The following is an 11184-nucleotide window of genomic DNA, read 5'->3' as shown; positions in this document are numbered from 1 at the left end:
CCCAGAGTCCATAGTCTCTCGTGGTTCATCTCCCCTTCTGTTTATCCCCCCTTCATTCTTCCCTTCCTTCTCCTGATCTCCCTGCTATTTCTTATGTTCCATAAATGAGTGAAACCATATGATAGTTGTCTTTCTCTACTTTACTTATTTCACTTAAGATTTTATTTATTTGAGAGAGTGAGAGCACGAGCAGGGGTGAGAGGGAGAAGCAGGCTCCCCGCTGAGCTAGGAACCCGATGTGGGCTCGATCCCAGGACCCTGGGACCATGACCCGAGCCTCAAAAGCAGATGCTTAACCAACTGAGCCACCCAGGTGCCCCTGGGAGTTCTTCATTTTAATAAAGCTCATTTTATCAATGTTTTCTATAGAAACACATCAGTGTTTCTAGCTGGTGCTTTTTTGTGTCCTATTCAAGAAATCTTTCTCTAGCCCAAGGTCATGAAGATATTCTCCCATGTTTTCCTATAAAAGCTTTATTGTTTTATCATTTTCCTTAGGTCTGTGATTCATTTCAAATTAATTTTTATATCAGTGAGGGTAGGGATCAAGGATGAATTTTTCCCCCACATGGAAATCCAGTTGGCCCATCACCATATCAAAACAAGCCATCTTTTACAGCTGCACCATTATTATAATCAGGTGACTATAAGTATGTGGTCATTTTCTGGACTCTGGTTTTCCTTGTTCTGTCGGTCTGCACGTGCACCGATAGCACCATCGATCGCTGCGGCCTCTCCAGTAAGCCTTCGTATCTCTAGTCTAAAGTGGTTGTTCTTCACACCTGTCTTGGCTCTTCTAGGTCCTCTGCATTTCCATCCAACAGTTAGCATCAGCTTGTTAGCTTACCGCACATTGCCTCCAGGGGTTGTATCTGGGGGTGTCTCGAATCTATACATCAGTTTAAGGAAAATGGAAATCTCAGTGATGCTGGATCTTTCAAACCATGGATGCTTTCTGTGTCTCCCTTCAGGGGCTTATATTTTCTCTCAGCAGTGTTTTCTTTCCTTACATATATTCCTAAATATTGGTGGGTTTTGATGCTTTCATCATGGTGTTGTTTATTTCAATTTCTAATTGTTGCTAGTTTATAGAACTAGAATTGACTTGTATGTACTGGCCTCGTACTCGGTAACCTTGATAAACTTGCCCGTCGGTTGTCAGAGTAGTGTTTATAGATTCCTTTGGACTTTGTGCACACAGGGCAGCCTTTATGCCCTATAGTTGTTCTTACTTTATTTATACTATTGTTCCATTTTTTATAAGCATATGTCACTTTCATTTATATTTTTAAATGAGATCAGGTCCTTTTATGATGTAGTGATAAAACTGGCTTTTTTTTTTTTTAATATATTAGTCACCATACGGAAAACAGTGGCTTTTATTTTTGGTTTAATGACCTTACTGGATGGAGTAGAAAATTGGCAACCGTATCCTGGTCACCAAAATTAGATGTAAGGAGTGTTGTGGATCCCTAAAATTTAAAGCACTTAAGAGCCCCTGAGTTGGTTAATCTTGCCCCGTGCTTCTCCTTAGACCTCAGTTTGGTGAACCAAGGCTGACGTGTCAGGCTGTGGAACAGTCTGTGGTCCCTTAAGGTCTGTGGTAAACAGCATTTGGCCTGACAGTGGGGCTTTCAGGGAGACACACAGAACTCTATGTGTATGTTTTTTCCTGCCTGTACACTGCCCAGCCTTCGCTTTACCCCAAAGGAACCGTATCTTGACGGGAGCACCAGAACATGAACTAACTTCAGACAGAGCCCAAGAGTTGCTGCCTGTCTCATGTGAGGTGTTTACCTCATCGGTGTAGATTAAGCATCGCCGTGGAGAGCACCAAAAGGTGCCTTGAGAAATTTAACCAAAAACCCCTGTGTTTCAGTTAATGGGGAATTGTGTTTATTGCTCCTGCCATATATGAAACAAAGAGCCTGTGTGGCATTGTCTTCCAGAACATTTTTGCTCCTGGATAGCGGCAAGCTGAATACTAAGAGCCTTATTGTTATAAACGCAGAAAGAGGCTAACTGTTTGGCCTTGACTTGCTAGATTGTTTCCTCTGTTTTTCTCTGGCCTGTGACATCAGAAGTTCAGTCTGTGGGGGCACGTGCATCCTAGTGCCTAGGACTGAAGGAAGCACAGTTGGTTCTGCCAGAACCCCAGGCTTGTTGGGATGGGGTGGCAGCCTTTCTGGACACGCAGTTCCGGTCCTGCCCCCTTCATCATGCAGCTGGGCCCACGGAGGCCTGGGGGCGGTGGAGGGAGCCAGGGAGGGCCCGAAGCCCTCAGCTGTCAATGGGTGCCTGGGGCCACGCATACCCTGATCTGTGCGTCATGTGCTCTCTCCACAGTTGGCAGCCAGAGACGACACTCCTCCATGGCCCGGATACATTCCATGACGATCGAGGCGCCCATCACCAAGGTGGAGCATTTGTGGGCGGTCTCCACCAAGCCCGCATGGAAGTCCCTTGTTCTCGGGGTCAAGTGTTTCTAGTGAGAGGAAGCAGGCCTGCAAGGATAAGAATGCTCTCCTGGTTGTAGGGAGTGGCCTTCTGTAAAGAGAGAGGGTGGGACATGAACTCTGAGGCTAGTCTTACGTTAGCCTTGAGCATGTGGCCAGCCTCGCCCTCTGGATTGCTCTCCCACTGTCTGTAAGGTTACAAAACTCACGTCTTCTTTCCATGTGGTAGGTAATCAACATTATCAATGCTGCGCAGGAAAGCAGCCCCATGCCTGTGACAGAAGCCTTAGACCGTGTGCTGGAAATTCTAAGAACCACTGAATTATATTCACCACAGTTTGGTGCTAAGGATGACGATCCTCATGCCAACGACCTCGTTGGGGGCTTAATGTCTGTAAGTGTGTTTGACCTGGCTGCTGGCCGGAGCCTTCCTGCTCTTGTCTGTGTTCCCAGGGCTTGGTTACAGGCCAGCCGACACAGAGCTCTGTGCGTGTAGGGCTCCGCCGAGGACTAAACCCCGCCATCACCCGGGCCCACTGTGCTCTGGCCAGAGCCATCACCCACCTGTTGCCTGCCGCCCGGGGAGACCTCAGCTCAAAGCAGAGAAGGGAGGACATATTCTAGACGTCTGCTGGGCTGGGCTCTCCACTTTTGCTTAGGGGTCCCATGAGGAATTTAAGTTAAACTTAATTATTTTAAAGATTTTGAAAACTAGGGCAGAAAAAAAATATAAAATGTTTCATACCAAATGATGAAACAGACTACGTGTTTGATGGGGCACGGTTTCCTTCCAGAACATCCTGTGCAGATTTGGTGGCTTCGTACCATGGACTCTCAGGGGTCCCGGAGGCCTCCAGCCCATCTAGCAGAGTGGTCTCACAGGGGAAGAACAGCTTTGTGGGAAACATATCATTCTGTCGCTGTCCCCTCTTATCTTGGTCAGAAAATTCACCTCCTCACCAGCACCAGAAAAACAAAACCCCCCCAAAAAAAGACTTCCCTCTCCTCCCAGTGCCTGCTTTCTGAAGTTCACTTTATTTCTTAAAAACAAGGTTTTAGGGCACCTGGGTGGCACAGTCATTAAGCCTCTGCCTTTGGCTCGGGGCGTGATCCCAGCATTCTGGGATCGAGCCCCACATCAGGCTCCTCTGCTGGGAGCCTGCTTCTTCCTCTCCCACTCTCCCTGCTTGTGTTCCCTCTCTCGCTGGCTGTCTCTCTCTCTGTCAAATAAATAAAATCTTTAAAAAAAATAAAAAATAAGGTTTTAGGCAGTAAGCTGCAGGGTAGAGTGGTTCCCAAGGACGGTGATGTCTAACCACGGTCTTGCCTATTTGAGGCATAGGCGCCTGTAGGTGAGGGATGAAAATGCTGGGGGGGGTGGAGTGGGATCGTGTCATGGGGTGAGGGGGGAAGAGAAGAAAGGTGGGAGGGAGGGGCTGCTAGGAGCTCGTACAGAGGTCTGGGAGGGCTCTCACCCTGAGGGGCAGCCAGGGGGAGGCTGATGTCCATGGCCGTAAGGAGGGTGGCAAGGAAATGGCGGGGGAGGCTTGAGGGCAGCGGTTAGTTGTCCCTGAGACACCAAAGCAGTGCTGAGGGCCCCCAGAAATGCTGGCTTGGGGGCCTCGAGCAAGCTCACCTCGCTGGGGCAGCCCCTGAGCTTAGCCAGTTTTCTCGGCGTCAGGTAACTGAGTCCAGTCCCCACAGGGGAGCTCTGGGGTGCCTTAGTGGAGAGGCTGCCCTCAGCTCTCCTCGGGGACTGACCGGCCCAGCGTTTTCAAGAAGTAAAGAATGGTTATGACTTTTCTTTTTCTTGTTTCCTTGATTTTTATCAGGATGGTTTGCGAAGACTATCTGGGAATGAGTATGTTCTTTCAACAAAAAGTAAGTTTTAACTTTTTAATTTTTTGGCACTGTTAACATAGTGACACTGAAATGATGAAAACAGATTTTTCCAGTCACGTTTTCCGTTAATTTTTCTCATCAAGTTTCTTGGTATGTCCTAAAAACTGCAGAAACAAAGCAGCTGACCCCCGAAGCAATAAATACTATAAAGCCTATTACCTTTGTTCTCCAAACCACCTCCCTTTGCAGCTCTTCAGCAGGTGCCCAGCAGTATAATCACCCCCATCTCCCTTCACGACGTCCCCCCACGGGTAGCTCGGGCCATGGAAAACGAGGAGTACTGGGACTTTAATATTTTTGAACTGGAGGCTGCCACACATAAAAGGTGAGTCCACGTGGAGCCCAGCAGACACTCAGCTTGGCCCTGAGGGCCTCTGTGGAAAAAGCCATCCAGGGAGTATGGTCCTTCCAGAGCCCATCCCTGGTCAGGGAGAGAAGCTCTGGAAAGAGGAGCTGGGCAGCAGGTGCCCCTGACAGCCTGGGCCTACAGGGAGGGCGGCCGGGTCACGACTCCTACAGAGACAGCAGGCTCAGGGCATGTGGGAAGTTGAGCAAGTGACCTACCCTCTCCAAGTGGCACAGGTTTCTCCTGTAAAATACGGATATTAGTTTCTTCTGTACGAGGTGATATGTTGAGCCAGCAGCACAGAGTCCCACTCAGAGGCTAGAACTAAAAGTTAGAAATACACAAACAGGCAAGGATGAACTTGGCCTCAAACCCTGCTGACACTGCTAAGAGCTATAAGCAGATCTCGGTTGCTGTGTTGGTGACGGGCCTGGGGACACCCAAAACTCCAGTCATCCTGCTCTGGGTGTGCCCGCAGAGAGTGGGGGTGGGACTGGGATTTTACTGAATTGTACCTTGCTGGGAAAGAGCAGTTGGCCCCAGGGGTGTGGTTGACTTGGCACACAGGGAAGGCTGCCCTTTCAGGTGGTGCAGCCCGGAGCGCAGCAGCAGGAAAGGTGTGCTCTGTTGGCCCATGGGATAACTGACTCTTCAGATTTCCTTCCAGTCTGTCCCCAAGACAGCCTTGCCCTTCGATCATGCTCACCAGGAGTCAGCCTTCTGGTATATTCTGTTTCCAAGTACCTCACATGGGCAAGGACGGTAGAAAGGATACTCCTAGAGCAAGTGAATCTTCGAGCATCTGGCTTACAGGCTAGGGACATTGCATTCATGGGAATCAGCCAAGGCAGGTCAGTTCAAGCCCTGTGAGCCTGCTGACCTCAGGATACTGCCGCAGCAGAGCCGTTCCTTGACCTTCCAAGCTGAAGGCCAGATGCTGGATCAAGGTAACTTCTCAAGGAAGGGCCTGACTTGGTGGCCCATTGGTCACCTTCTCAGGGGAAACCTCCTCACGCTGAGGCACCTACCTCCAAATTATTGAGACCATTACAGGACAGGTGACCGTGTCTGGCTCACATGCCACCTTCAAAAAGTGTTATTTGCTTCTAGACGGGAGGACATCTGGCCAATAACGTGGGTCCAGCAAGTACAGAGGTGAGGATAGGGTTCAAGCCCGGCATCACATTGATGTTGAGGAAGCTAGTGGTGCAAGGAGGAGTCTGGGGGGGGGTGGCGAGCACACCTCACCCCAGCCTGTGGGGAACACGGACGGAGAGCTGGCACTAGGCTCCAGCCGCGGTTGGTGGTGGCTGCTGGGAGAAGGAGCGATGCCACCCCGCACTGCTCAGGCGCGCCCCCCTCACTGCCCGCATGCTCTCTGAAGACTGGCTCCACGTTGCTGGGTGGGTCTGAACCTATTCCGGGCTCCCAACACTTGGCCTGTTTCTTTGTTTTAAGGCCGTGCGTGTTTTTCTCTGTAGGCCTTTGATTTATCTTGGTCTCAAAATGTTTGCTCGCTTCGGAATCTGTGAATTCTTGAACTGCTCCGAGACGACGCTGAGATCGTGGTTACAGATTATTGAAGCCAATTACCACTCTTCTAACCCCTACCACAACTCAACACACTCTGCCGACGTGCTTCATGCCACTGCCTACTTTCTCTGCAAAGAGAGGATAAAGGTGAGCTGCGTGTGTGCTCCATGCTTAGCGGGCAGGAGCAGTGGGCCAGGCAGCAGCCTCCGCCCCCACTGCGGTGCTCTGTGGGGGGGACGCTCAGGGGTCCCCATCTGTGTGCCACCCGGCCCCGGGGAAGGCATAGCTGCGTGGGAAGTCAGGCCGGAGGCTGCACTGCGGCTTCGGTAGGTGAATTCATGACGTGAGCCCTGCCCTTCCATGGGAGTGTGCAGAGCAGACTGACCCCCGTGGAGAAAACCAGCCAGAACAGTTAGTTGGCTAAACTTGTCTCTAGGGTCAGAGTGAAACCCCCAGAACAGCAGCCCTTAGGCGCCCCTGTACCCACCCCATCCCTCAGTGTCAGCAGGGTTTGAGGCCAAGTTCATCCTTGCCCAATACTGCTCCCAACTGGGGTTGCCGGGTCTAGGGAGTTCCCGGGGCATCGCCATTTCGCCTTCAGAAGAACTCGAGTGTAGAAGGATCCACCCGTGGGTTTTGTATCTAAGGACAGAGCTGGGTCATCACCTGGTGTCCTGGCACCTGGGGACAGCCCCACAGGGCCATGGCGGTTGGGCAGAGCAAGGGCACACGCCTGCCGGTCTTGTTTAATCCTCTATGACTGGGGACTGGTGTGGAGGAGAGGACAACGTGAAGGGTAACACCCAGCACAGGGACATAGGGATCCTCACCCCAGAGGTCAGGCTTGCTCAGAGCTGGGTCTTTCGTGTGTCCTTTCGCTGTTCCCTCTAGTTTTTTAAAGAAAGATCATGAGCAAGACTACAGGCAGAATTAAGAGTGCAGAGAGAGGACTGTTTTATAAAGTACGAAAACAAATACGGGGGTGGGGTGTCTGTGTCAATATGGATCAGTATATAGAGATAGCCCAATTTTTGCTATAATTATTTTTGAACTACTCTATGGATAAATGCAAATATTATCAAGATATAATTCATACACAATTCACCAATTTAAAGTTAAAACTATTGAATTTCAATTTAAATAAATTTAGATATACACCTTCTTTTCAAGTGTCCATAGCATATTTCCAAAAATGAGTTTCTAGGACACAATGACATGATAAGCGTCAGAATTTCATAGGTACATTTTCTAACCTTCACAGGACAAAACTAGAATTTAATAACTAAAGGTTAAATNGGACGGAGAGCTGGCACTAGGCTCCAGCCGCGGTTGGTGGTGGCTGCTGGGAGAAGGAGCGATGCCACCCCGCACTGCTCAGGCGCGCCCCCCTCACTGCCCGCATGCTCTCTGAAGACTGGCTCCACGTTGCTGGGTGGGTCTGAACCTATTCCGGGCTCCCAACACTTGGCCTGTTTCTTTGTTTTAAGGCCGTGCGTGTTTTTCTCTGTAGGCCTTTGATTTATCTTGGTCTCAAAATGTTTGCTCGCTTCGGAATCTGTGAATTCTTGAACTGCTCCGAGACGACGCTGAGATCGTGGTTACAGATTATTGAAGCCAATTACCACTCTTCTAACCCCTACCACAACTCAACACACTCTGCCGACGTGCTTCATGCCACTGCCTACTTTCTCTGCAAAGAGAGGATAAAGGTGAGCTGCGTGTGTGCTCCATGCTTAGCGGGCAGGAGCAGTGGGCCAGGCAGCAGCCTCCGCCCCCACTGCGGTGCTCTGTGGGGGGGACGCTCAGGGGTCCCCATCTGTGTGCCACCCGGCCCCGGGGAAGGCATAGCTGCGTGGGAAGTCAGGCCGGAGGCTGCACTGCGGCTTCGGTAGGTGAATTCATGACGTGAGCCCTGCCCTTCCATGGGAGTGTGCAGAGCAGACTGACCCCCGTGGAGAAAACCAGCCAGAACAGTTAGTTGGCTAAACTTGTCTCTAGGGTCAGAGTGAAACCCCCAGAACAGCAGCCCTTAGGCGCCCCTGTACCCACCCCATCCCTCAGTGTCAGCAGGGTTTGAGGCCAAGTTCATCCTTGCCCAATACTGCTCCCAACTGGGGTTGCCGGGTCTAGGGAGTTCCCGGGGCATCGCCATTTCGCCTTCAGAAGAACTCGAGTGTAGAAGGATCCACCCGTGGGTTTTGTATCTAAGGACAGAGCTGGGTCATCACCTGGTGTCCTGGCACCTGGGGACAGCCCCACAGGGCCATGGCGGTTGGGCAGAGCAAGGGCACACGCCTGCCGGTCTTGTTTAATCCTCTATGACTGGGGACTGGTGTGGAGGAGAGGACAACGTGAAGGGTAACACCCAGCACAGGGACATAGGGATCCTCACCCCAGAGGTCAGGCTTGCTCAGAGCTGGGTCTTTCGTGTGTCCTTTCGCTGTTCCCTCTAGTTTTTTAAAGAAAGATCATGAGCAAGACTACAGGCAGAATTAAGAGTGCAGAGAGAGGACTGTTTTATAAAGTACGAAAACAAATACGGGGGTGGGGTGTCTGTGTCAATATGGATCAGTATATAGAGATAGCCCAATTTTTGCTATAATTATTTTTGAACTACTCTATGGATAAATGCAAATATTATCAAGATATAATTCATACACAATTCACCAATTTAAAGTTAAAACTATTGAATTTCAATTTAAATAAATTTAGATATACACCTTCTTTTCAAGTGTCCATAGCATATTTCCAAAAATGAGTTTCTAGGACACAATGACATGATAAGCGTCAGAATTTCATAGGTACATTTTCTAACCTTCACAGGACAAAACTAGAATTTAATAACTAAAGGTTAAATTTAAAAATGTCAGCCATGGGGTGCCTGGGTGGCAAATTGATTAAGCGTCTGCCTTTGGCTTAGGTCATGATATCAGGGACCTGGGATGGAGCCCCACATGGGGCTCCCTGATCAGCAGGGATTCTCCTTCTCCCTCTGCTCCACCCCCACCCCCGTTCTCTCTCTCTCAAATCTCAAAAAAATATTAGCTGCTCCAACTGAGAAAATGCTTTAAATAATAGATTTCTCATTGTGTTGGTTTCTAAAATTAAGACCTACAGAATGAGGAGAACACAATGATAATCCAAAGTGGTTCTTTGAAATAACCAAGAAAATTAAATTCTAATCAAGAAATGCAGAAAGAAGGTGCCAGACACTTCTGTACTAACTTAAAAGCCTTAAGACGAAATGTTTTACATCACCTACTAGAAGTAGGAAACCAAGAGGTCAGTACTACGGAAATAGTTCTTAAGATTTTTTTTTAATTCATTTAAGAGAGAGAGAGAGAGAGAGCACAAGCAGGCGGAGCGACAGGAAGAGGGAGACTCCCGCCAAGCAGGGAGTCCGACGCAGGGCTTGATCCCAGGACCCAATCCCAGGACCTAGAGATCATGACCTGAGCCACCCAGACGACCCATGGACATAGTTCTTAACCTGTCAATGAGATTCTTCATAATCTGGCTCCTGACTCAGACGGTCAGTGAGTTCTTCAGCCCCTTGAGGGATTTTTCCAAGTTACATTAACCTTTTCAGAGACTTGAAAATGATGGAGAACTTCCAGATTATTTTACCAAACTCACAAAAACCTGACATCAACCTGACAAAGATAGCACCAAAAGTGGGGGGGGGGGCACTAGACCAACCCCGTTAAGGTAAGTGATGCACATTTTAAATTATTTCTGTCAGTAATACTGGTTTATGTTGGTCCAAGTCCGTATCTCAGACTTTCTGGGATGGGCCTAGAGCCACACTGGCTGAGGAGGAGACTCCTGTCTGTTGAGAACACCGCGTATTTGGGTAAGTCCTTAACTGGCGTGAGACCGAGAATCAGATAATGTTCCCTAATGAACAAGCATGAGCATGCAGCTGTTTCTCAGTGGAGGCAGGGAAGCAGGATTTGTTCAACAATATGCTTTTCTCAGAAATTTGGGATGTTTTTCCCTTAAAGTAATAGGGCGGCCAGAAAACTCTACAGCAGCCTTCCCTACTTTTCAGGCCCATGCTTCCATTTTAAAAAGATCTCCCATTTGCAGCAAACTTTAGATCCGGTTGACGAGGTCGCTGCCCTCATCGCAGCCACCATCCACGACGTGGACCACCCCGGCAGGACCAACTCATTCCTATGCAATGCTGGAAGCGAGCTGGCCATTTTGTATAACGACACTGCGGTGCTGGAGAGCCACCACGCGGCCTTGGCCTTCCAGCTGACCACCCGAGATGACAAATGCAATATCTTCAAGAACATGGAGAGGTGAGAGCACTGAGTAGGGGAGCATGCTGGTCCCTCTAACAACGGGAGGTACGGTTCGCGTACTCTAAAGTTCTCTCATGTCAAGTCTGCAGTGGTTGTCAGAGTTGTGCGGCCATCACCCCAGTCCACTGGAGAACGTTTCCATCCTCCCCCAGAAAGCACCTCAGAGTCGTTGGCCGTCGCTTCCCAGGCCCCTCTTGAATCCCCCAGCTGCAGGCCCCCACTAGGGGCGCCTTCTGGCTCCCTCGATCTGCTGGTTCTACACATTTCATAGTAAACGGAAGCGCACCCAGTGTGTGGCCTATTTTGACCGGCTCCTTTCTCTTAGCATGATGCTTCCAAGGTTCAGCTCTTATATGTCTTGACATTTCAGAACGGCAAAGTATAATGCTGACATCTTGAACTTTTCAAGACTCAGAGAAACTGTCATCTTCCATCTCTGCTCTGAACACTCCTCTCTGCCTCCTGGGCCCAGCCCATTTCTCATCATTATTCACATGGCACTTTGAGGAAGCTTTCCCTGACCCCTCATGCTAATTATTCAGTGCCAGGTTCCTTCACAGCACTTACCACATGTTTAAATCATCATCTTTCCTCACTCGGCCAAATGCTGGATTTGATTCTTTTTTTTTTTTTTTTT

General features: G+C 49.4%; 1 protein-coding gene across 2 annotated transcripts in view; it reads left to right on the top strand.

Moving 5' to 3' along the window:
* Positions 1-11184, top strand: part of PDE8A (phosphodiesterase 8A) — a 169472-nt gene that overhangs the window by 130662 nt on the left and 27626 nt on the right. For both annotated transcript variants that reach the window (XM_034667834.1, XM_034667833.1), the window contains 5 exons: positions 2686-2850; positions 4289-4337; positions 4548-4683; positions 6186-6384; positions 10327-10544. In XM_034667834.1, coding sequence (XP_034523725.1) covers positions 2686-2850; positions 4289-4337; positions 4548-4683; positions 6186-6384; positions 10327-10544 — 767 coding nt within the window. The remainder of the gene's footprint in view (positions 1-2685; positions 2851-4288; positions 4338-4547; positions 4684-6185; positions 6385-10326; positions 10545-11184) is intronic.

This window comes from Ailuropoda melanoleuca, chromosome 9 (assembly GCF_002007445.2).
Source record: "Ailuropoda melanoleuca isolate Jingjing chromosome 9, ASM200744v2, whole genome shotgun sequence".
NCBI classification, from domain to species: domain Eukaryota; kingdom Metazoa; phylum Chordata; class Mammalia; order Carnivora; family Ursidae; genus Ailuropoda; species Ailuropoda melanoleuca.
Note: the sequence above shows the minus strand (reverse complement) of the source record. Positions and strands in the feature narration are given on the sequence as shown.